Source organism: Corvus hawaiiensis, chromosome 27 (assembly GCF_020740725.1).
Source record: "Corvus hawaiiensis isolate bCorHaw1 chromosome 27, bCorHaw1.pri.cur, whole genome shotgun sequence".
Taxonomy (NCBI): Eukaryota; Metazoa; Chordata; class Aves; order Passeriformes; family Corvidae; genus Corvus; species Corvus hawaiiensis.
Genome location: NC_063239.1, coordinates 1,783,526 through 1,808,148, shown reverse-complemented (window position 1 = coordinate 1,808,148; position 24,623 = coordinate 1,783,526). Strand labels below are relative to the sequence as shown.

General features: G+C 60.8%; 1 protein-coding gene and 1 long non-coding RNA gene across 6 annotated transcripts; one reads left to right on the top strand and one right to left on the bottom strand.

Annotated features, from left to right (window-relative positions):
* Nucleotides 1-315: 315 nt before the first annotated feature.
* LOC125317575 lies at nt 316-7,970 on the bottom strand. The gene is made up of 3 exons (XR_007200119.1): nt 7,458-7,970; nt 3,018-3,084; nt 316-709 (listed from the first exon to the last, which is right to left on the bottom strand). It is a non-coding gene; the product is annotated as an uncharacterized LOC125317575 (long non-coding RNA).
* A 131-nt stretch (nt 7,971-8,101) lies between these two features.
* RHOBTB2 (Rho related BTB domain containing 2) lies at nt 8,102-24,189 on the top strand. 5 transcript variants are annotated; one of them, XM_048287428.1, is made up of 11 exons: nt 8,102-8,187; nt 11,277-11,354; nt 17,692-17,893; nt 18,069-18,172; nt 18,284-18,469; nt 18,556-19,580; nt 20,394-20,512; nt 20,586-20,736; nt 20,821-20,909; nt 21,494-21,599; nt 21,679-24,189. In XM_048287428.1, the coding sequence occupies exons 2-11, from the start codon at nt 11,296-11,298 to the stop codon at nt 21,918-21,920; spliced, it is 2,283 nt and encodes a 760-aa protein (XP_048143385.1). In that variant the 5' UTR covers nt 8,102-8,187; nt 11,277-11,295; the 3' UTR covers nt 21,921-24,189. The 5 variants fall into 5 exon arrangements, with proteins under 5 accessions (XP_048143385.1, XP_048143386.1, XP_048143387.1 ...); XM_048287429.1 differs by lacking the exon at nt 8,102-8,187 and adding an exon at nt 10,820-10,919; XM_048287430.1 differs by lacking the exons at nt 8,102-8,187; nt 11,277-11,354 and adding an exon at nt 12,679-12,881.
* The last annotated feature ends 434 nt before the right edge of the window (nt 24,190-24,623 follow it).

The following is a 24,623-nucleotide window of genomic DNA, read 5'->3' as shown; positions in this document are numbered from 1 at the left end:
AAACGTGGAATGGTTTGGGTTGGGAAGGACCTTAAGGATCAGCCATGGGCAGGGACACCTCCCACTGTCCCAGGCTGCTCCAGCCTGGCCTTGGGCACTGCCAGGGATCCAGGGGCAGCCACAGCTCCTCTGGGAATTCCAGCCCAGCCCCTCCCCACCCTCCCAGCCAGGAATTCCTTCCCAATAACCCATCCATCCCTGCCCTCTGGCAGTGGGAAGCCATTCCCTGGGTCCTGTCCCTCCATCCCTTGTCCCCAGTCCCTCTCCAGCTCTCCTGGAGCCCCTTTAGGCCCTGCAAGGGGCTCTGAGGTGTTCCTGGAGCCTTCCCTTCTCGAGGTGAACATTCCCAGCTCTCCCAGCCTGATTCCAGAGGGGCTCCAGCCCTTGGAACGGCTCCATGGGCCCCAGGTCTGGCTCAGGATCCTCCCCAGTCCCTTTCCAGTGTTTTTTTTTTTTGGGTTCCTCAAACAACAGCAAACGCCAGAAATGCGATGAACTCGGAACTGGGATATTTTTTTTCCAAGCCCAGCGGCTGAGAAAAGCCCTTTGCAGGGCCAAGATCAGCCCCTCCCACCTGGAGAGACCTCTCAAAGATCATCCCAAAAAGGCTTTGCCCATGGAAAAGGTGCAGGGGAATCTCCCAGAGAGACAAACTCCCGGGAGCAACGATTTTACAGCATCCCATGGAAGATGAGTTGTGGCTTCCTCCCTAAAAAAAAAAAAAATTAAAAAAATTTTAAAAATAATACTTTTAACGTTTTCCCTTTTTTTTGGCAAAGATTTCACTTCCTCCACTCGGGAGACACAGTGTAAAAGGCAGCGGGAAGCTTGTCCAGCTTCTACCAGGATAAAAAAATCCTTGGAAAAGCGCTGCCAGGGCCGGACAGCCGCTCCCTCCTGTGTGATGATCCCGAGGGGCAGGAAACCATTGGAGTATTTAATTTTTAAAGCCCGGTGCTTTTAAACCCAGACCTGGTTTTTAAACCCAGACCTGGTTTTTAAACCCAGACCAGGGTGACTACAGAGCCACCGGAATATTTCACTTTTAAATCTCAGTGTTTTTAAACCCAGACCAGGTTTTTAAACCCAAACCAGGTTTTTAAACTCAGACCAGGGCAGCTCCAGAGCCACTGGAATATTTCATTTTTAAACCTCTGTGTTCTTAAACCCAAACCAGGTCTTTAAACTCAGACCTGGTTTTTAAACTCAGACCAGGTTTTTAAACTCAGACCAGGGTAACTCCAGAGCCTCTGGCTTTGCTGTCCCTTGCCACATTCCTGGAAAACCGACCCCAGGGATGAGCGATTTCCAGGGGCGTCACCCTCCTCCTCCTCCTGCCTGAGCCTAGAGCTCTCCTGGCTGGGGAGAAGTGGAAAAAGATCCCAGGAGAGGCCGCACGCAGCTGTTTTCCCTCTGGAGAAGGATCCTCCCGTGGGAAAAGGCAGCTGTGGTGTCAAACCAGGTCCTCTCCCGGCCGTCCCAGGGTGTTCCCAGGTTCCCTGTCCTGACTAAGCCCTGCGGGACTGCTGGAATCTCGTTTTTCCAGCCGGGAAGCCTCTGGCGCGGTGCTGGGTGTGAGGGTCAGAGCCCAGGGAAGTGCGGTCTTTCAGGAATTCCCCCCACACACTCCGGGGTGGGATGAGAACAAAGCGATGCTGCCCCTGCCCTTCGAAATTTTCACTTTTTTGGGAGGCAAAAACATAATTGAAAATCTGTTTAAAACCCCTCCTCCTTCCCAGCCTCCATGAGGAATATTTCCCAATGTTCTGGAAATAAAAGCAAGCTTTCAGAGCACCCGGCACAAGATGAATTTAATGAATTGAATCGACGTGAATCCCAAGGAAGAAAAGTGCTGCAGTCCCAACATCCCCTGAATCCATTTGGGAGCAGATATTTAAAGAGAGATACAAAAATAAATATATTTTGCATTTTTATCCTCAGCAAACAGCTCCAAAAGCTGCTGAAATACCTCTCGGAGTTGGCGAAACCGAGATGTAGGTGAGGAAATTATTTTCCTGTTAACATCAGAGGTGAAGAAGCTCTTAATAAAAGGCAGGGGAGGAAGGGAGAAGCCTGGGGCTCGTTTTAACAGCAACAAAGCACCTGCGAAAGCCAAATCACCCGAGCTGGGAGCCAACTTCCACCCGGGCTGAGCCACGGGGCCACAAATGCGGCTCTGAGAGGGAAGGGGAGGCAAAACCCCCTCAGCATATCCCACCTGGGCACTCCCCCGTGGCCCAGAAACCGCCGCCAAGGGGCCCAAATATTCTCCCGGGAGTTTTAGGATCGAGGTCAGGCAAAAATAGAAATTTTTCGAGGCTCCCCATGACCATCAGCTGAGCGTGAGGAGCTCTCAGAGCTCCCCCACACGTGCAAAGCCTCCAGCTCTTTGTTTATTTAACGCGGAGCAGTCACTTCCCGAGCAGAATTTCACCCGGAAAGTTCCTCACAATCCTGCTTTTACTTCCCAGGAAAGCATTGTTGGGAATTTCACCCCCGTCCGCCCCGGAGCCGGCTTCCTGTTGATGTGAAATCCAGATAAAGCAGCGCCGTGCTCAGCCCGCGCCTCGGGGTTTCATTCCTCTTCCCCGAGGCACAAAAAGGGCCGTTTTACCTTTTCCTTGGAATCTGAAGCTCGCTCCCATCCCTTTTGGCTAAGCGGCCTCAGCTGTCCCCAGGCAGGAATGGCCCGCGGGGACACCGAGGTGACACCGAGGTGCCACCGGTGTCCCCAGTCCCGTGACAAGGAAGCCGTGGGAGGTTTGGGGTTTTTTTTTTCCTCCCAGTTTGCGGCTGGATAAAACTTTTAAGTCGCCGTCGAAGCCATGAAAAACTCGAGGCCGTCCTCGCCAGCTCTGGAAAATAAGGATTTATTCAGCAAAAGTATTGCTGAGAGATGAAAACGCACCCTGCACTCCCGGCAAGATCCTCAAGCATCAGCCCAGCTCATCTCTTCTTTCAATAATCCAGCATTTCCCTCTGATTTGGGAAAAAATCCGAATATTTATAGGTCGTACCTTTATGCCTCAGTTTCCCCCGAGGGTCCAGTGAACAGAGCATCGAAGCAACTCCAAAATCCAACACCTACAGGGCAAAAAAAAAAAAAAAAAAAAAAAAAAAAAAAAAAAAAAAAATCCAGCATTTCCCTCTGATTTGGGAAAAAATCCGAATATTTATAGGTGGTACCCCCGTGCCTCAGTTTCCCCCGAGGGTCCAGTGAGCAGAGCACCCGAGCAACCCCAAAAATCCAACACCTACAGGGCAAAAAAATCCAGCATTTCCCTCTGATTTGGGAAAATATCCGAATATTTATAGGTCGTACCTCTATGCCTCAGTTTCCCCCGAGGGTCCAGTGAGCAGAGCACCCGAGCAACCCCAAAAATCCAACGCCTACAGGCTGAAAAATCGCTACAGAAATCTATTTACACGGCTGATACCAACCAGCGAGGCAGCACAAAGCCAAGCACTTGGCAGAGCCTCGGTGGCCGGGGGAATTCCCTCCACTTTGGCCTTGCAGGAAGCCCCGTTTTCCAGCTTTTATTCCTCTGCAATCAGAAAAGGAAACAAAACCCACATCCCCTCTCCCCATCCAGCAGCTCCAGCCGTGCCCTGGCCTTGCCGTGCCTCTTATCTCCCTTCCCCGTGGGTTTTCCTCACGTTTCCCTCCTTCCCTGGCCAGCAGCTCCAGTCCCTGCTCCAACCCAACAACCACAAGGTCGCCTTCACCTTGCCCCGGCCGAGCCCCTGGGCAAGAGCTTTGTGAATCAAAAACCCCGCGCTTGTCCCGGGACACGCCATAAATTTGCATCTGAACCGATTCGCGGGGCTGCCTCTGCTCCTTGGGGGATTTTTAAGTGGATTTCAGGGGATGTGACAGATTTATTGGGCTCCGGAGTTCCCCTGGGTCTGTCTGGAGCCACGTTGGGGTCAGGGGTTAAAGACCTCACATCGTAAAAGGCCGGAGTTCAGTGGCTGAGCCGGGATTTTTGGGTCTTTGCAGCATTAATAAGATGCTGGGGCAAAATATGGAGTGAGGGGGGTTGAATTTATCCCCCCTTAAACCTCGCTGTGAGCCGTGGGATGGAACAGCAGAGCTTTAAACACCAGATGCAGATCCCTGGTGCAGCCTGAGATTAACAGCGGAGGATTTCTGTCTTTTCCCTTTACACCTGCAGAGCTCCAGCGCTGAACCCCCTCCTGCCCCATTTTCCTGGCCGGCAGCTGTGCCGGTCAAGCTGGATTAAACCCCGGCACCAGCGGTGCTGGGAAGGTCACGAGTGACCGCAGGGGACGGGTCAGAGCCCCCAAAAGGGGGGTTGGACTCACAGCGCCCTCTGAGCAGGGATCTCTGTGGGATCAGGGAGAGGATGCGCGATGCTTTTCGCCTTCGGGGTTGGCAGCGCCTTGGATCCTGGATCCCAACAGGAGAAGCTGCCAGAGCAGCAGGAACCCAGAGCAGAGCAGAGCCGGGGCTGCTGCGACTCCAAAACCTCCCCTGGCACCAGAACCACTCCCTGACTCAGCTGGGTATTCCAGGAGCACTCGGGAGAGGAGGAATATCCGATATTTTCCAGGGAAAAGCACACAGCTGAGCGAGCTCCCCGAGCCTGGCAGCAGCCCCCAGAGCCCCAGAGGAGGTCACCTCCTTCCGTCTCCTTCCAGCCCCTTCCCATCCCAAACCTCGGCTCCAGCAGCAGCACGAGCAGGAATTATCCCGTCCCGTCCCATCCCATCCCATCCCATCCCATCCCATCCCATCCCATCCCATCCCATCCCATCCCATCCCTCCCCTGCAGCACCTCCGAGCCCAGCACGAGCCCGCAGCACCCGCGGGATCACTGGATTTGGGGATGCGGCCACCCACCCACCCACCCCCTCACCCCACCCCAATTCCAATCCCAATTTCAGGGGCGCCTGCCCCATCCCTAAACCCCTCTGGCACGTTCGGTGAGGCTCGGGGGGAGCTGCCCCCGGGGGAGGTGACCCTGGGGACGAGCGGGGGCCGCTGGCCGGGCCCGCAGCTCGGGCGGGATGTGCAGCGCGGCACAGCTGGCACAGCTGGCACAGCTGGCACAGCGCTCCTGCCTCGGCAGGTTCCTCGTGAGCGCTCCTGCCGGGGCTGCGGCGCTTTCTGGGGAAGAATTTTCTATTTCGGGCAGAGTGGTTTCACTTGGCCTATATTAAGCGCATTCATTTCGCAGTCACAAGGCAGCGCAGAGCGGTGCGGGAGCCGCTTCTCCTCCGGCAGCTCCGCAGCCTGGCAGCTCCCGATCCCGATCCAGCCCGCTCCTGGTGCCCAGCCCGCTCCTCTCCAGGTGCTGGAGGATCCAATCCCGCTCCCATCCCTCCATTCACACCCCGCTGAGCCCCACCGGGGAGCTGCTTAGCTCCTCTTTCAATTCCTGGCTCGAATTCCTGCATGAAGCGCTCCCCAGCCCAGCTCCCGGAGACGGGAAAAGCCACCAGGAATTGCTGCAACATCGACACGCGACGGCGGCGTGGAGGGGAAGCATTGAGAAACCCTCAGGGGTGACCTCTGCCAACCTCGCCGTGCTCCCCGGGGATGCTGTGTGGGCGCAGGGATTGGGTGATGGAAGCATTTCCACCTTTTCCCTCTCTCCCTCCCACTCTCCTGGGTGCTGCGGCCTCGGGAAGGAGATGAATCTCTGCCCCGTGCCTCGTGGACGCTCTAATTGTGATTACAGCCCTTCAGGGATGACAGCAGAAAATAAACAATCACCTCTTCCAGGTCCCACGGCCCGGCTGGATGAGGCTCGTGGGAAAGCCCTGGGGCAGCGGGATAATGAGGAGCTGGGATGAGGAAGGAGCATCCTCTGCTCTGACTCAGCTCGGGCTCAGCCTGGTCCCACGAGCCGCCCCGGCGAGCTGGGATGGACCGGGAGGGTTTCGCTGCCCACCCTGCCGCTCGCCTGTGCCAGCTGGGCACCGGGACCCGCGTGGAATTCAGGCCGGCTGGGCAGGGATGGGCTAAAAATAGCAGCGTTTCAGATTCAGCCTGCATGAGGTCCTTCCCTTCAGTCGCTGGTTTATTTTCTCCCTCTTCCCAAGGCTCTCTGCAGCCTGGGACGAAGGGGGGCACGGGCTGGACCCTTCCCGAAGTCCTCCAGGGAAAACCTGGAGCTGGAACAGTTAAATTGGTTCAAATCCCCGATGTTGATGCACTTACAGCAGATTAACCTCGGCATCAATGGACTCCCAAATCACACTGAACTGGCTTAACCCTTCCCTAAATGGGTTTAACTGGTTTGCAGCAGGGGCTGGTAGAGCTTTAACGAGCTCGCAGCAGAGTCCCAGTGGTGGTGCTTTCCTGGGAAGCCCTGAGCCCCCATCACGGCCCCACGATCCCCCAAAACCAGTTTGGGGGCTGGAAGGAGCTGAGGGCACTTCCCATATTTGGGGGGAGCCCTTCAGCATGAGCACCTTTTCCAGAACATTTTCCAGCTTCTCCTCTGCCCAGGTGTTTTCTCCCAACGCTTTGACACCCTGACTCTGAAGGGGACCCCAAAATTTCCCCTATTTCCAGTTCCCCACACCATCAGGGTCACAGATCCCCCGCCTGTACGCCCCAACAAACCCGCCAGCTGCAAAGTGACAGAAAACAGCCTCGAACCTCCAGCAGGGCCAGCCAGGGCCCCCTTTTCCACCTGGCCCTCTTTCCAGCACCAGCATCCCCAGAGGAGCCTGTGCCCAGCCGGCTCTGGCACAGCCCCAGCACCTCGGCAGGGCTGAGCCTGGAGCCAGCGAGGGCTGAGATCCCCCCAGGGTGATCATTTGGGAGCAATTTGGGCCATTTGCAGATGCTCCGAGAGACGCACGGGGCAAAGCAGCTCCAAACCCTCCCTTGCTCCGGGCGGGGAACATCTCCCTTGCTCTGTGACCCAGCAAAACCAGCGCCTTTTTAGTACCTGCCACCAAATCAGGCGGAAACCCCCCTGAGTTCCCTCCCTAAGCCAGGCCGGAGCAAGCGGCTGTGTCTGCGGCGAGGCCAGGATATCCTGGGGGTGCGAGCGAGCCCCGCTGCCAGCCCCGCTCGGTGCCCGGGGCACCGCGGCACCTCGGTGAGGAGGTGAAGCAAGCGCTGGGCTGGCCCCGTGTGTGCCGAGCAGCACGTTCCTGCTCTTATCAGCTCCATCGGGATCAGCTCCAGCGGGATCAGCTCCAGCGGCGCCCGCAGCGTTCTCCAGCACTGCTCCAAGGGGAACGGCCCGAGCGGAGCGCGTTCAAGGGGCTCCTCCTGACTCTTGGTGCCCATTATCCCATCGCCTCCCTCCTTTCCCACAGAGTCACCAGCTGATCCCACTGACTCACGCTCGTGGCTCCTTTCCGTGGCCCGTGGCCGTTTCCCCGGTGCCTCGGTTCCCATTGACTCACCCATCCAGAGCTCACCCTCTCTCTTCCAATTCCCATCCCGGGCATTTCTGGTCACTCGGACTCACCTGGACCTGCCTTCCATCCCTGCATCGCTGAGGGGCATCCCAGTGCGGGACCCTCGGGCTGGGCGGCTCCTAAAAATCACCTTCCAACATGTGCAGGAGTGCTATTCCCAGGCCTCCAGGCTGCAGGGAGTTTCCTTTTCCAGGAGCAAAAGGATTCCCCCCATTTCTCACCCCGGCTGGCATCTTCTGCTGTGGTGTGTTTTTTTGTTTGTTTGCTTGTTTGTTTGTTTTTTCTCACAGACCATGGGAAAAGTAATAAAAGATTTGCAGAATTTAGATGCAATCAGTGCCTCAAACATATTCCTTCACACTTCCCATCCACCCCTTCCTCCATCGCGGAACCATCCCATGGTTTGTCTTCTCCAGCTGCAGTAGAGGAATCATTTAGGAATGAGTCTGAAAGGCTCGGGAAGCGCAGGGAAATGGGATTTTTGGGGGGAGCAGGGAGACGCGGGCCCCGGCGCGTGCTGGCGCACCCAGAGCCTGCCTGAACGGCCCCGAGTGGAAAATTCCTGTCCGTTGAGCTGGGATTGTGGTCCAACAGGTTTTTAGTCCCAGCCCCTTTAGTTGTGTCAGTGCAAAAACTCATCCCTAGGGCATTTGTTCAGATCACATGGGCGAGCGTATAAAAATGGGTCCTGCCTGTCCAGGCCAGTTTGCACCTGGAAAGGGAAGGCGCTGCTGGACCGGAGGGAAGAGCCGCGGGACAGAGCGGGGCCGCTGCGCTCAGGTAACCACGCCCGGAGCAAATTATCCCCATTTTCCCCCAGGGAGCGGCTGTGGGGCATAGAGAGGGTGAGGGTTTGTCCGCCGGGAAGTTGTGGGGGGATGCAAAGGCTTTGAGGGTTGGGAAACAGGGGCTGGATCCTGCCCCAGGAGCAGCTCCAGGTGCCTCCGAGGCTATTCCCAGCGCCCAGGGGCGGCGCAGCCCCTCCGGAGCGGGTGGCACTCGCAGCTCCCTTGGAGCTGTGGAGAACTGGGGTGCGGGACCCTTGTGGGGTGCCTCGGTGGCCCTCAGGGTTTGACAAGCGGCCCGTGGGCAGAGAGGAGGCGGCTCAGGCAGAGCCACGCGTGAGGAGACACCGAGATGCGGGGGCAAAGAGTTTTCCAGCGTGGAATTGCACGGGATGTCCCACGGGGACAGCGCAGGTGGAACCGGCGGCTCCCCCCGGCCGCTGCTCGCTGCTTCGCTTGGGGGGGGGGGAGTGTTGGTGGCTCCTGGCAAGTCACCAGCACGGCCGTGAAGCCACCGAACGCTGGCGTCAGCTCCCCGCCCGAGTGCCCCGCAGGGCAGGGGGAGAGGCCGCGCTGCTGCGCTTCCTTTGCCGCTGGCGTGGGAAGCGGCTTTGGGGAGCCGGCAGCTCCCTCACCAGCCAGGGCAGAGGCGCGGCCGCTCCCCCGCGGGCCCGGACTTGAGGCCGGGCTCTGTGATGAGGAAAGAGGGAGATCCTCCTGCCCCGGGGGCTCCTGAGCTGCTCCCAGTGCTGGCTGTCACCTCCCCCCCGTGTCCCTCTTTTCCTGCTCTTCCCTCCCTCCTTCTCCCCGCTGGGATCTCCAGAAGTTTTCTCCCCACTCAACGCTGCCTCTTCTTCGCTGCTCTTCATCCCTGCTTGGAGACAGTTGCTTGGAGACAGACTCCTGGTTCTTTGATGTTTTAATCCATGTATTTCTTTTTTTTTTTAATGGGGGAACAGTGGGGGCAAAAGGAGGCACAGTGGGTGCCACCGCGCTGGTAGGGAGCAGAATGGGGAGGAGAGTCCAGGGAAGATCTGACACCAGCAGGAAAGGTCTAAAACGAGCAAATCCAGCATTTTTTCCCCCATTAAGAAATATCCAGCCCCCCACCAAGCCCCCCATGCTCCGTGCCCAGGAAGAAATCCCAGGAGGGTCCCACTTTCTCCCTTCTCTCCCCAGGCCCCCACCCAGGTGCGGCATGAGAATGAATTCCTTGGCTGGGGGTGGCCTGGAGGGTTATTTTCCTTTCCTGACGAAGAGCCCAGGCTGGTTGGCAACATTATCCGCCTATTTCCTGCACCGCTCTCCGTAGCAAGAGAAACCGGGAGAAAAAAGGGAAACAGAGAAGCCACAGGATGCACCGTTATAAGAGGAACTTTCCCCAAAATAGAAGCTTTTCACAGTTTTTTCACGAGGCGTCAGCAGCTCTTAATGCTGTATGAAACTGTGAATCCTGCCTGGAGCAGCCGGCGGGAGCCTGTCAGTGCTCCAGGCTGCAGCTGCAGCCTTCCCCGGAGTGTGGGGCCGGCCGTGCCCCCCAAAAAACCCGCCCGGGGTGTCGGGAACGAGCAGCTGGAAGCGCAGCCTCGGCCGTGATTCCATCCCAGCAGCGCTCCCTGCACCCCCGGGGTGGTAAATCCAGCAGATCCCAGCTGGAGGGTGCAGAAATCCCGCATGGATGGATCGAGACCTTGAATTTCGCCCTGACCTGGTTTTTAGCTGCAAAAAAGACCCGTCTGGAGAGCCCCAAATGTTCATTAGCTCAGCGCCGGGGCAGAGGGATGCTGGGCTTGTGCAAGGAGTCGCATTTTACAGGAGTACACGGCTCCTTCTGGGTTTAAATATTTATAAGCTGAGCGCTGAATCCCTGGAGCTCTGCAGCCGTATCGATGGCAGGGTGAGCTGTCACCCGGCGGGTGTCAGGTGGCTGATTCCCGGGGCTGGGAGATGGGATCCAGCTGGGCCAGAGAATTCCTGCATGCCGGGAATTTCCAGAGCCCCCCAAAACTCCTGGCTCTTTGGCTTTGGCAGGACAGGGGATGGAAGGTGCAAAAATGTTCTTTTTTGCTCGTTTTAGACCTTTCCTTCTGGTATCAGCTGTTTCCTGTGCCCTGCTCCCCACCAGTGTGGTGGCACATCCCAGTGGGTCCCTTCGTCCCCAATGTTCCCCCATCAAGGTTGGGTTTGGCCATTTTTGGAAAGTTCTGGTTGAGGATTTCTCCTGGCTCCAGTTGGATATTGAGCCCATAAATCCCATTTTTTAGGAGCTGCCACCCCCGTCCCTGGCTGCTGAGGGGGCTGGGGGGCCCTTGGGGGTGCTTGGAGCAGCTGTCCCGAGCAAGGAGAGCCCTAGTAGCCCCATCCATCCATAAAACCTGCAGGACTTGGGATTTTCAGAGCAGCAAAACAGAGGGGTGACCCTTCCTGCTCTTCCTGGTGAATCCATGAACGGATCCAGCCCCACGGCAGGTGCCTGGAACGCTGCCTGCCAGGAGCCAGGACTCTGCTGGCTTTGCCAGGAGCAAATCCCAGGCTGGACTCTGCTCCTGACGTGTGCAGGCACTGCTGATCCAGCAACGGGGAAGGAGGGACAGCCCCGCGCCCTGCCGAGCTCCAGAGCCTTGGCCAAAGCCACCATGCCAGGGGACTCGGTGGCCTGCTGGCCACCCCGGGAGCCAGGCACTGCCTGGGGGGCTCAGATCCACAGGGAAGGCTCTTAGCCCAAGGGTGAGGTGCTTGGAGAGGGGGGTGGGAGCTGGGAGAGCCTCGCTGGGGCTGAGGGGAGGTTGTCACTGTGGAGCTGTGCAGGGGACAGTTCTGCGTGTGCTCCATGGATTGATTTATTTCGGCTGCTTTGTAGGGCGGCACGAGGAGGGCAGAGCTGGCAGCGAGACACGGGGACAGTGGGGGGATGAGGGGCAGCTCTGTCCCCACACCAGGACGCCGCTTGGCCAGCCCAGGACTTGCCTTCCCAAAGCCTTCCCGTCCCCAGGGCCAGGGGGTGACGCTGGGCTTGGGGTGGCTTTAGGATGTGAGTCCATGTTTGGGGTGTCCTCACTGAGTCCCTGCATCCTTTCCTTCCAGAGCCCGCCAAGAGAAAGCGATGGAAAGCCCCGGGAAGGGCAGCCCCGCCGGGAAGATGACTGCCATGGCTCACAGCCTGTAAGTACCCTCCTGCCGCCTCCTGCCTCCTGCTCCTGGCACTTTTCCTCCGGCCACTTTCTCCAGGACTTTGCTCTTTGCTCCCGTCCCACACGCGCCATTGTAACGCCTCCGTTCCCCATGGATGAGGTGGAAAACCCCCGGCAGGGCTTAGGCGGAGCAGGGTCCTGGCGCTGGCAGCTTTGGGAATGTGTGGTCTGGGGTTGCCGGAGGTTTTGGGGATGTCTCCCCATCCCAAATCCACTTTTTCTGGCGAGGGATGCATTGCCTTGGTCTGTCCCAGCCTTCCAGCCCCCTGCAAGGTGAATGATGCTGGGTTTGGGGGGCAGAGCCGAGAAAGCTGCAGTGCTCGCAGAGCATTTGCTGCTCCAAGGAGCATAAGGAAAATGGGTTTGGGTTTGGATCGCTGCATCCTGCCCCCAGCGAGGCTGGGCAGGGTCCTGGCAGCGCCTGGGAGGGGCGGAAACACCCCTGGCATTAAACTGGAGAGTCACCAATTTTACTGGGGCTGGAGCAATGTCCGCTCATGTCTTGGATATCCCGAGAGCTTCTTCATTCCTGGCTGGGGAGTGGGAGATGGAGGGAGGAGGATGCTGCGGGGTGAAAAGGGGTGTTTGGTGCCAATGGGGTGACCCCCAGAGCTCAGCCTTGGGTTTGGTGCTCTCTTGCTGGGAGCAAAGGTGATCACGGAGCCGGACAGATGGAATTCCTTGGGATAGGTTCAAGAGGCTCCAATTGGAGAGATGGGAACGGGGAGGAAAAAGCCTTTTAATTACAGCCCTGCCGGAGGTAGCGGGGCTGAGGGAGCGGGGATGTCACTGGGCAGCCGTGCCATGCCACGGGCAGCTGTGCCATCCCATGCTGTGCCATTCCATGCCGTGCCAAGCTGTGCCACAGCGTGGGCTCGCTGGGGTACAGTCAGCTGAGGCTTGTGTTCCTCCTCCCACGGCGGAGAGGGGCTGTGAGCAGCACCCATGTGCTGCACGGCTGCTCCCGAGCCCCTTCCCCTGCCCCGTGCCTGTGCCCACCCCGGTGCCTCCACTCCCGGCTCTCTCTCCTCCCGGGAAACCCTTTCTCCCGGGAAGGAGGCCCGTGCGAGCTCCGCAGCCGGAGCGTTCTGCCTTGCGAGTGACAATCGTGCTTTTGTTTTGCCTGGCTGCGAGAGGGGCAGGCGGGAATTTGGCTGCCCAGAAAGCTGCCGGGAACCCTTTCTGCCACAATTAAGCACCTGCTACAAGAGAGCAAATAAGCCAAATCATGCGGCTGGCAAACAAGCTTTACGTGTTCTTTCCCCGTGACCCACTCCAAGAAGCAGAAAGCTCCAGGCTCTGCCGCTCGGCTGCTCGCAGCTCCCGAGGCAGGGATTCGACAGCTCCGCCGCCGGCTCCCGGTCCCGGTGCGAGCACCGAGGCAGCGCCGGGAGCCGCCTCTTGCCAGGCTCAAAAGCCAAAAGGGCTTTCCCCTCCCCAAATTAGCGGCTCCATCTCCTTCTGCTATGGAGAGACAGATCCCCGTGCTGCGAGTTCGGTGAGGCGGGGGGCGACGGCCGGGCCGGGGGGGCTGTGCCGGGGCGAGGCCAGCGCTGGGCTTTGACGCCGTTTGCTGCGGTGCCGCATCAGTGTCAGCCTCGGCACGGGCTGCTCCAAGCGGGAAGGGATCAGGCCATGCAGGGGGCCGAGCTTAGCGCGGCTCAGCGGCGGCGATGGGGAGGGAGGGCGGCTGAAAGCCTCGGGGAGGGATGGCGAGGATCAATCACATGATGCGGATGTACGGGGTCAGAGCAGCGGGGCCGGCGCTGCCCGGCGCCTTCCCGGCAGCCGCGCTGCAAAGATGACTCGGAGTTTTTTACGCCCTGAGGGTTCAGATTTCGGGGGGCTGCCTTGGGGGTGAGGAGGGGGATGCGATAAGCCCTGTAGAGAACGATAACAAGGCAGGACAGCGGCGTGTGGCCTGCGCTTGGAGGGCGCGGGGGGATGGAGCAGCTTCGCTTCCTTCCTGCCCCCCCCCCCCCCAACCATCCGGGAGAAGCCCTGCGAGGGTTTGGGGGTGTTCGGGGGGGGGGGGGGGGGGAAAGTGGGGACTGTGAGGGGTCTCCTCCACCAGCAGCACCACACATGGCCCAGCTGGGAGCTGGCACCTCCCTGAAATTTGGGGAGAGGGAAAGGTGCTCAGAGGGACGCAGGAGAGGGTGCACCCCTTCCCTGGATCAGGACTGGGGGACACGGAGGGGTCGGATGCAGAGGAAGGGTGGAGGTGAGGTGTAGGGGGCGATGAGGGTGTCACCTTGCCCCCATGGGTGTCACAGATGATGCAGGGCAGGGTGGGGGTCTCATGCAGAGGGGGGATAGGGACCCATGCAGTGTGGGACTGGGGGCCAGGACGGAGACCCCTACGAGGGACGGCCAGGGGTAGGATGGGGGTCCCAAGGCAGAATTTGGGGCACAGCAGAGCCGCCTGAGAAGGAGGTTTAGCGGCAGGATGGGGTCGCATGGAAAGCAGGATCGGGGGGGGGGCATAGCGGAATCACCTGCAAGGGAGAATTAGGGGCAGGATGGGGTTCCCAAGGCAGACTGGGGGGGGACCTGACAGAGCCTCCAGCGACGGAGGGTTAGGGGCAGGATGGGGGTCCCACGGCAGGACTGGGGGGGGCACAGCAGAGCCTCCTGCAAGGGACACGATGAGGGTCCCCGTGCGCGGCAGGATGCGCCCGTACCCCCCCGGGTGCCCCCCCCCGAGTCCCTCTCAGCCAATGCGCGGCAGCGGGGGGGGCTCGGGGGCGGGGCTCGGCCGGGGCCGCTTGTTTTTTGTGAATGAAAGGCGGGGCGGCCGCGACTGCAGCGCGCAGGGCAGCGCGCACCGCTCGGCGCAGCGCGCAGGGAGGGCCGCGATCCGCGCAGGGCTCCGCGCAGCGCAGCGGGCCGCGGATGCGGAGATCGGGGCGGCCGAGGTGCCGCCATGGGCCCCCGCGGCCCCGGCCCTGAGCCGCGCAGCGCGGCGCCCAGCCGTGCCCAGCCGAGCCGCGCAAGCTGCGCCGTGGCCATGTCCGGAGGGGCGAGCCCGGCCCCGGCCCCTGGGAGCCGCCGCTTCGTCTGTGTTGGTGTAAGTACCGGGGCACCCCCCCCGCGCTTCCGCCCCGCGTCCCGCTCCGCCTCCGCGCATCCTGCCCCCGCCGCCCGGCCCGGCCCGGCTGCCGGGCAGAGCACAAGCGAGGGCCCGGCCCCTTCGCCGTGCCCCACAGCCCCGATCCGGGTGGCCCGAGCCGCCCCGAGCCCCCTTGCAATGCCCCACGCCGGCTCCCGATGCTCTCCAGCCCCTCTCCCGTGCCCCGCACCCCCTCCCGGTGCTTCCCGTCCGCCTCGCAGTGCCCCGCACCCCCGATTCAGGTGCTCCGAGCACCCCCAAGCTCCTTGCGATGCCCCGCAGCCCCGATCGGGTGCTCCGAGCTCTCCTGAGACTGCTCGCGATGCCCCACACCCCCGGCCTAGGTGCTCCCTGGTCTCCTTGCCATGTCCCGCACCCCCGATCTGGGTGCTCCGAGCACCCCCAACCTCCTCGTGATGCCCCGCACGCCTGGCCTGGCTCCTCCCCAACCTCCTTGCGGTGCCCTGCACCCTGTCCCGGTGCTGCCCGTCTCCCTTGCAATGCCCCACACCCCCGATTCGGGTGCTCGGAACACCCCTGAGACCCCTTGCAATGCCCGCACCCCCTCCGGATCCTCCCCAGCTCCTTTGCGATGTCCCGCACCCGCTCCCGGTGCTCCCCGACCCCTTTGCGATGCCCCCCACCCCCGATCCGGATGCTCCGAGCACCCCCGAGACCCCTTGCAATTCCCCGCACCCCCGATCCGGCTGCTCCCTGCTCCCTCCCCAAACTCCCGCACCCTCTCCCGGTGCTCCCTGACCCCTTTGCGATGCCCCCCACCCCCGATCCGGGTGCTCCCCGCTCCCGGTCTCCCAAAATTGCTCCTTCCAGGCCCCCCGCCCGCCGCATCCCCCGGCCCCGGCCGTGCTACAGCCCCGCTCGGGGCCCCGTTTCTCCCGCACCGCCTCCCGCCGCGGCCTCCACAGCCCCGGTGCCTCCGTGGGGCCGCCCGGGCCCCGTTCCTCCCGCACCCCGCGGCCGCCACAAGCGCCCCGTTATTTTTGTGCATCGCCGCCGTTTCGCGACGGTTTCGCCCCGGTTTGGGGGTTCTCCTCCCCTGGCGAGGTGCGGGATGGAGGATTTGGAGCCTGGGAGTTGCTAAGCGACGGCTCCCGGGGTGATGGTGCAGTTGCCTTGGCAACCGCGGGCTGGGAGCTTGGAAGGAGCAATTTTGGGGTTCTCCTTGGGGGGGGTGTGGGTGTGAATTGGGTGCCCCTGGTTTGGGTGAGGGGCTGCGGGCAGGGAGAGCAGGGCTGGGGGGCTGCTGGCTGGAGCAGCCCTGCTCCCTCTGGGAAGAGCTTTTCCTTAGGGGGGAACTCCAATTTCTCGGCATCTTGGGTTATTTTTGCTCTCCGGTGGGGTTTGGAGCTGTTTCCTGGAGAGAAGTGATGGTGGGGAAGGTGGGGAAGGTGGGGAGGGGGTTTGAAAAGGTTCAGCCCCTCCTGGGGTTGGTCTCGTGGGTGAGGGGCTGTGACTCCCCCCTCTGTGGGGCCAACAGAGCCCCCCTATGAGGTTCTGCTTTATCGAGAACCCCCTTTTTGTCCCCACTGCTGTCCCCCTCTTCCTCTCCTCACGGCCGGCGCTGATCCCATAAGGATTTAGCCCTTAATTCCCATGAGGACTTTCTGAGCAGGCTGGGCTGGGGGTGGGCTGAGCTCCCCAGGAGGGACAAACATCCCAAGTACCAGCTGCCGTTGCCATTCCCTGTGCCTTCCCCCTCCATCCCAACGAGCTCGGCTGACTCGGGAGCACAGCTGGGCCTAAAAATAACCACAGCAACGCTCCCTGAGCACTCACACCCCTCCACGCCGGAGATCTCCTGGATCTCCTGGTCCTATGGAGCCCAGCTGATCCCTGGGAGGAGCAAGAGTCCGGGGATGGCAGCAGATGGGGATGCCTGAGGTGGAAATGGATTTTGAGGGGTTATCAGGGAAGGAGCCCACCTGCCCTGCCTCCTTTTCGCCGAGGAGGCTGCTGCTCCTGGTTTTCAATGCCCTTTGGGATGAATTCCCTGCATCCCAAAGGATGGAGGGGGCGTGGAATGCGGCGACAGCTACTCGGAGAAGTTCTGCCTTGGGACCAGCCCGATGTGGAAACGCTGGCAGCCGGAGCAACCTGGGTTTGTGCCACCTGCCTTCGCCTCCAGCTGCCCACGGGGCTCGTGGCTCGGTCGTGCCCTGTGGGTCCAGGTGTGCCCAGGGAGCCTGCGCACGGAGGGAGGTGCTAACATTGGGAAGTCCTTGCCAGGCTGCCGGTTTGGGGAGCTGTGGTCCCACGTGCAGGGCTCGGTTGCCATCGTTACCGGGTATTTTCGCTCACTGCGCTGGTGGTTTATTATAGCAGCTCGGGAGGCTGCTGCCAGGAGGGAGCGACAAGGGGGAAGAGATCCGTGGCCTTGGGAAGTTTGGAGAAATTGGGATGTGGGGGTTTTTTTGTCCTTTTTGCTATCCCTCAATCCCCTCAGTGCTTTTCCCCCTGGAAACCACACAAACCCTTGGGTTTGTGCTGTGATGAGTTAATTCTGGCTGCTTTAGGCTCTGGCTTTGAGCAGGGAGTGGGTGACACACCTGGGCACACCTGACGAGCAGCACCCACTGCACTGACGTCTCTCTCTCGAGAGTGCTGGGGTCACACCTGCTCCTGGGAGCTCTCCCAATCCCGATGGCTGCTGAGCCTCTGGGAAACCTCAGGAGTTTCTTCTTGCTGCTCTTAGCTGGGAGCAAACATCCCCTCGGGAACACAGGGTGGGAAAAGGGGGACAGGTCGGTGTCCCCCACCAGGCAGTGGAGCCTGGCAGTGCCCGCGTGTGCGCTCGGTCAGGCGGCTCTGGAAGATTCTCTTGCGAAAGCTGGAGAAGGAGAAAAGGAAGAGGAGGAAGGGAGAGGAAAAAAAAAAAAAAAAAAAGCCTCATCTCACATGAACAAGCATGAGCCGGAGAGCCGGGAGGGAGGAGGGCGCAATCCAACGCAGGCCATGTGTCTGACGCGGCACAGCAGCCACGCTGCCACCAGAACATGAAATTTTAAAGGGGACTGGCAGGGACAGCGAGCTGGGAAGGGCTGGGCAGCTGCTGCAGAGCTTCCCCGGGCTGCCAGCGAGTGTCAGCATCCTCCTGCTTTGTCCCCCTCTGGGTGCCCTGGAGACACCCCCCGGCTGGTCCTGGCTGTGTTTGACCCCTCGTTCCCCGCTCCCGCAGGTCCCAATTAATGGATTCTGACATGGATTATGAGAGGCCAAACGTAGAAACCATCAAGTGCGTCGTGGTCGGGGACAACGCGGTGGGCAAGACCCGGCTCATCTGTGCCCGCGCCTGCAACGCCACCTTGACCCAGTACCAGCTCCTCGCCACCCACGTGCCCACGGTGTGGGCCATCGACCAGTACCGCGTCTGCCAGGAGGTGAGGGCTGCCAGGGGTGCTGGGGGGGCTCACGGATACCCCGTGGGAATCCTGAGGAGGTGGAGCCGCGCTCTCCCTGCATGGGGGTTGTGATTTACTCCCCACGGCGGGGACAGCCCTGTTGTTGTTGTAAGGCTCAGGGACTCAGGAGTGGGGTGGTTTTCTGTTCCCGCAGGTGCTGGAGCGCTCCCGGGATGTGGTAGACGATGTCAGCGTGTCCTTGCGCCTCTGGGACACCTTTGGTGACCACCACAAGGACAGGCGCTTTGCTTACGGCAGGTAGGGAGAGGCAGAGCCTGGCGTTAGTCCTCCTCCGGGCAAGGAGGGAGTCCTCAAACTGGACCTTGTCCTTGACCCAAACTGGACCTTGACCCCTTGTCCCCCTCGCAGGTCCGACGTTGTGGTTTTGTGCTTCTCCATCGCCAACCCCAACTCCCTGCACCATGTGAAGACCATGTGGTACCCGGAGATCAAACACTTCTGTCCCCGCGCCCCCGTCATCCTGGTGGGCTGCCAGCTCGACCTGCGCTACGCCGACCTGGAGGCCGTCAACCGGGCACGGCGACCCTTGGCCAGGTGGGACCCTGGTGCCCTGGAGATGTCCCTGGCTGCCCTCCTTATCTCCAGAGGTCTCTTCGTTAATTATCTCCCGTCTCTTTCAGGCCAATCAAACCTAACGAGATCCTTCCCCCGGAGAAGGGCAGGGAGGTCGCCAAGGAGCTGGGGATCCCTTATTACGAGACGAGCGTGGTGGCCCAGTTTGGCGTCAAGGACGTCTTTGACAACGCCATCCGTGCCGCCCTCATCTCCCGCCGCCACCTGCAGTTCTGGAAGTCCCACCTGCGCAACGTGCAGCGGCCCCTGCTCCAAGCCCCGTTCCTGCCCCCCAAGCCCCCTCCTCCCATCATCATTGTCCCGGACCCCCCTTCCAACAACGAGGAGCGTCCAGCCCACCTCCTGGAGGACCCCCTGTGCGCGGACGTCATCCTGGTGCTGCAAGAGAAGATCAAAATCTACGCACACAAGATCTACCTCTCCACCTCCTCCTCCAAGTTTTACGACCTGTTCCTCATGGACCTGAGCGAGGAGGACCAGCAGAGCACCGCAGGGCACGGCTTCGGGGTGGCCGTCACCGCGGCCGCCGAGCGGATGCTGCACCAGGAGGAGAGGCACCACGGGCGGGATTTCCTCCTGCGGGCCGCCAGCTTCGACATCTGTGAGAGCGCCGAGGAGGCCGGACCCGGCCAGCGCAAACCGTGCCTTAGAGCCTCCACCAGTGACGGGATCCTGCGGGGCAACCACTACGAGAACGGCGAGCGCGGGCTGCGGCGGGGCCGGAACCTCTCCTCGTGGAGCCGGGCCTTCACCAGCATCCAGGAGGAGATGGCCGAGGACCCGCTGACCTACAAGTCCAAGCTGATGGTGGTGGTGAAGATGGACGCGTCCATCCAGCCGGGTCCTTTCCGGGCCGTGCTGAAGTACCTGTACACGGGCGAGCTGGACGAGAACGAGCGGGACCTCATGCACATCGCTCACATTGCTGAGCTGCTGGAGGTGTTCGACCTGCGCATGATGGTGGCCAACATCCTCAACAACGAGGCGTTCATGAACCAGGAGATCACCAAAGCCTTCCATGTCCGGAGGACCAACCGGGTGAAGGAATGCCTGGCCAAGGGGACTTTCTCGGGTACAGCAGCAGCCTGGTCCTTGTGGGGGGCTCACAGGGTGGATGGGGGCTCGGAGCTCCTGGCTTTGCTCCGTGGGTGAGGGGGTGGCTGTGCCTGCCCCGGGGTTTTGGTCACACTTTGCTGTTTAGGGATTTTTATTGCTTGTTTTCCTCCAAGAAAGTCAGTGTGAAGCCCTTCCCCGGGGTTTCCTGCTTCCCAGCTGGCCCAGCAGCTCTGTTTATTTACGGAAGAGCTGCAAAGGCGACTTCCTTCTCTCCCAGCCTAGATTTTCACGGGGTCATCCTGATTTATGAGGAGCAAGCGCCCTTAGTAGGATTTCCCCAGCTTTCCAGCAAGCACCACGAGCCACCAGTACGAGGTGACATCCCAGGGGGACGTGAATGTCCCGGCCTCCCTCTGGCTGGATTTGTGTCATGGAGATGGATCCTAACACGGTCAGGCTGTCCCTGTGAGGGACAGATGTGTGCTGGCCCTCGGCACACCCCGAGAGAGAGATCCTCAACCGCCTTCCCAGCTCTCCAAGGACTCGAGTTTGGGTGTGACATTTGCTTCCCAGGCTTTCCCCTCGCTGGCAAATGTGTTGTGGAGTGACCTGGGAAAACCCCTTGGAACAGGCAGAGCACTGCTGAGGCTCTTTCCTCTGAGCTGTCAGGGAATGCTGGATAAAAATGAGATATTTTAGGGAAAAATACAGGATATCCCAAGCTCCATCCCCTTCCCTCTGCTGTCCCCGGGGTGAGGTGTTCTGTGGCAGGCGGTGGCTGAGCCCCAGGTGACAGGGCCGGTCCCAGCACCCCTCTGCTTGTCCCCAGATGTCACCTTCGTGCTGGATGATGGTGCTATCAGTGCCCACAAGCCCCTGCTCATCTCCAGCTGCGACTGGATGGCCGCTATGTTCGGCGGCCCCTTCGTGGAGAGCTCCACCAACGAGGTGAGGAGAGGTCCCTGGGAGGGTGGGACAGGCGTGGGGATGGCCAGGAGGTGACAACGTGTGTGTCTGGCAGGTGGCACTTCCTCACACCAGCAAGAGCTGCATGCGGGCGGTGCTGGAGTACCTGTACACGGGGCAGTTCAGCTCCAGCCCCGACCTGGACGACATGAAGCTCATCATCCTCGCCAACCGCCTCTGCCTGCCGCACCTGGTGGCTCTCACAGGTCAGTCCCGGGGGCTGCAGCACGGCAGGGGGACTGTCACCCCCTCCCAGCTGCCCCCTGAGCCCCGTGTGTCCCCCTGTACAGAGCAGTACACGGTCACCGGCCTGATGGAGGCGGCGCAGATGATGGTGGACATCGATGGGGACGTGCTCGTGTTCCTGGAGCTGGCTCAGGTAGGACAGGAGCCCGTGCTGGCAGGGCTGGGGGTGACACACAGAGGGTTCAGCAGGGCTGGGGGTGACACACAGAGGGTTCAGCAGGGCTGGGGGTGACACACAGAGGGTCCAGCAGGGCTGGGGGTGCTCAGTGTGACACACAGAGGGGTCTGGCAGGGCTGGGGGTGCGCAGGGTGACACACAGAGGGCTCAGCAGGGCTGGGGGTGACACACAGAGGGTTCAGCAGGGCTGGGGGTGCTCAGGGTGACACACAGAGGGTCCAGCAGGGCTGGGGGTGCTCAGGGTGACACACAGAGGGTTCAGCAGGGCTGGGGGTGCTCAGGGTGACACACAGAGGGGTCTGGCAGGGCTGGGGGTGCTCAGGGTGACACACAGAGGGTTCAGCAGGGCTGGGGGTGCTCAGGGTGACACACAGAGGGGTCTGGCAGGGCTGGGGGTGCTCAGGGTGACACACAGAGGGGTCTGGCAGCTCCAGGAGCTGGACAACCTGGTCTGGCCTTGGATGTCCCTGGAGAAATGAGGTGGATCCCTGGTGCTGGCCCATTCCTGGTGGCCCTGACCACTGTCCCCTCTCTCCCAGTTCCACTGCGCCTACCAGCTCGCCGACTGGTGCCTGCACCACATCTGCACCAACTACAACAACGTCTGCCGCAAGTTCCCGCGGGACATGAAGGCCATGTCAGGAGGTGAGTGGCAGCCGGGGTGAGGGGACAGGGGGGTCCCGGCGGTCCTGGCACTGCCCTCACCTCCCCCGTGTGCCCACAGAAAACCAGGAGTACTTCGAGAAGCACCGCTGGCCGCCGGTGTGGTACCTGAAGGAGGAGGATCACTACCAGCGGGCGAAGAAGGAGCGGGAGAAGGAAGACTACCTCCACCTCAAACGGCAGCCCAAGAGGCGGTGGCTCTTCTGGAACGCCTCCTCCTCCCCTTCTTCCTCTCCTTCATCGTCGGCAGCCACAGCCTCCTCTTCCTCCTCCTCCTCCTCCTCCTCCTCGGCTGTGGTTTGAAAGCCCGTCCTTGCCCTGGCTCCAGCGTCCCTGGGAGGAGACGGGGAGGAGGAGGAGGAGGAGGAGGAGGAGGAGGAGGAAGGGGGGGATGCCCTGCCCCAGCGCCAGGCGAGGAGCGGCACAAGCCCCGGAGCAGACGCGGCACCGCAGGGGCGGTCCCTGGGGAGGGGCTCGGGGCCAGCCCCCGGCGCTCCTGGAGCGCTGCTCTCCCCGCGGCAGAGCCCGAGCAGCAGGAGGAACTCACGTTTACAGGAGCACGAGGGCTGTGTTGTGGTTTCATTTTGGAATTTTTGTTGGAAAATTTGTCTTTTTTTTTGGAACATCAGCAGCATGAGGAAGAAGGAGGAGAAGGAGAAGAAGATGAAGAAGCACATCCCGCTTCCACTTTGATTTGGAACCAGAAGCTCTGCGATGTGGTTTGGGTGTCTGATGGCATCTCGCCACCCGGAGCCACCGTGGGGGTCCTGCCACCCCCCTCGACTCACAGCAGGGTCAGGCACAGGGCAGGGGACCCCAGTCCCCAAATGCCCCCAGGCACTGCAGCATCTCCCCTACAAGAGGGGTCTGTCCTAATTCAGGGCACGGAGGGGACCGGAGTCCTCTCCTGCCTGTTCTTAACTCTTCAGTTTTGTTTAGACAGAAAATTTAAAGCAAAAAACCCTGACCCAATCCCAATCCCAATCCCATTCCCTCAACCTGCCACAGCAGAAACCAACCCCGAGCCCTCCGCTTGGGATTTTAGCCTGGAAGGCTCCATTGTAATAAATGGTGTTTTAAAAGCCCGGCGTGGTCCCTGTGTGTGTGGGGGGAGCAGCTGGACACGGCACATCCTTGTGCCAGGCTTGGGGTGATGCCATCACCCCCTGCCAGCGCTCCTGGGACGGGCAGGGACAGCGAGGCCTTGCAGGACCCAAACCCCTGGTACAACACGAGGTGGCTTTTCCATCGGACTGACTCTGCATGTCCCACCTGTGTCCCTGCAGGGCTGCCAGGCAGGGCAGGAGGCACCCAAACCTCCCCAGCCCTCCCCAGCTGCGATGGGGAAAACTCCTCAGAGCCCATCCCTGGCAGAGGCTGCTGCTGGAGGAGCACCTGGGGATGCCCCCGGTGTCCCACTCCAAACTGCTCCTCTTCCCAGCTGGCCCCGTGGAGCGCCTTGGAGCCTCTCATTCCGCACGCCCGCCCTCAGCCACGGATGCAGGAGCGAGGTGGCAGCTCCAGCGAGCTCACCCTCGGTGTCCTCACCCTCGGTGTCCTCACCCTCGGTGTTCTCCCCCTTGGCAGCCCCAGCGAGCAGGTAGGACCACGGCTTTCTTTCCCTTTCCAACGATCCGGGCACTCACCGCTGCTTCCGAGTCCTGTTCGCCCTCCCCGGGCCAGGACCCGAGCCTGGCACTGAGCCCTGCATGTGCCTGGCTCTGTGGGAGCTCCTGCCCGGCTTTGCACGCTCGGGGGGCACGGGGGAACCCCCGGGAGAGGCCCCCGGGCACGAATCCTCCGGGCAGGTCAGCGCCAGCTCCTGCTTTTCAGCCCGGCCCCGCGCTCTGATAAATCCCCTCCGCAGTGCAAGGGCTGGGGAGCAGCTCCAGGGGCTTTTTTGGGGGGTGAGCAGAGCCCTTTTCTCACTGAGCACTGCATGGATTTGCACCACAGCTACTGCAGCACACAGAGCCCTGGCCGGGTGGGCCGGAGCCCCCCAGAGCAGCTCCGGGTCAGCGCTGCTGCTCCCACCCCCGGCACGAGGGACAGAGGGACAGAGGGACACAGGGACAGGTGTCACCTCCTGCTATGGCAGGGGACAAAGCACGGGACTCTGGTGTGGGGTAAATAAAGGCCAGGGTGGCTGCTGAGGGCTTTCCCTGGCAGAAGGGACCCTTGGGGACTGGTGGGGACCATTCCTGGTGGGATTCCGGGGTGGCTGAGCATTGATTCCATGGGCTGAGTCCTCAGTGCCACATGGAGCACCTGGTGTCCACTGGGACCCTGGACCTTGGTGTCCTCTGGGACCCTCACCAGAGTTGGGGGGGGGGGGGGAGAATAAAAAAAAAAATCAAACCAGGAGGATTTTTTTGGTTTTGTTTTTTTTTAAAAGTTAACTTCTTCCTTCATAAACAGAGAAATGTAAAAAAACTGGAAATAGCAAACTGGCTGGGCCAGAGCTCTGTACAAAACCACACAACCATGCATAACAAAAAACCGATATTTTTATATAACTTTTAAGTTAATATATGTAATGTTTACGGTTGCTAAATAAATAAGTACAAAACTGCTTGTGGGTGTGGGATTTTTGAAGCGTTGGAGGGCAGCAGGAGGGGTGCTGGGCACCCTCCCACCACACTGGGGAAGGTCCTGGTGGGCTGGGGTGGCAGCTCAAGTAATTTTTCCATTTGTAATGTCCCTGAGCTCTGGGTGAGAAGTGTTTTGAGAAGCTGCCCACGGGGCTGGGATGGGCAGCAGGTACCCACGGTCACGCTCGGACCTCAGTGCATTCACCCCTCCACGCTGCCTGGGGACACAGGGACAGCACGGCCACGGAACCAACCCGAACTAACCCGGGAGCAGCAGGGCCACGAGGGGATTTTTCCCCTCTCCTTAGCTCTGGTGAGACCCCACCTGCAGCTCTGGAGCTTCCAACATCACAAGGATGCGGAGGTGTTGGAGCAAAGCCAGAGGAGGCCACGGAGATGCTCCAAGGGCTGGAGC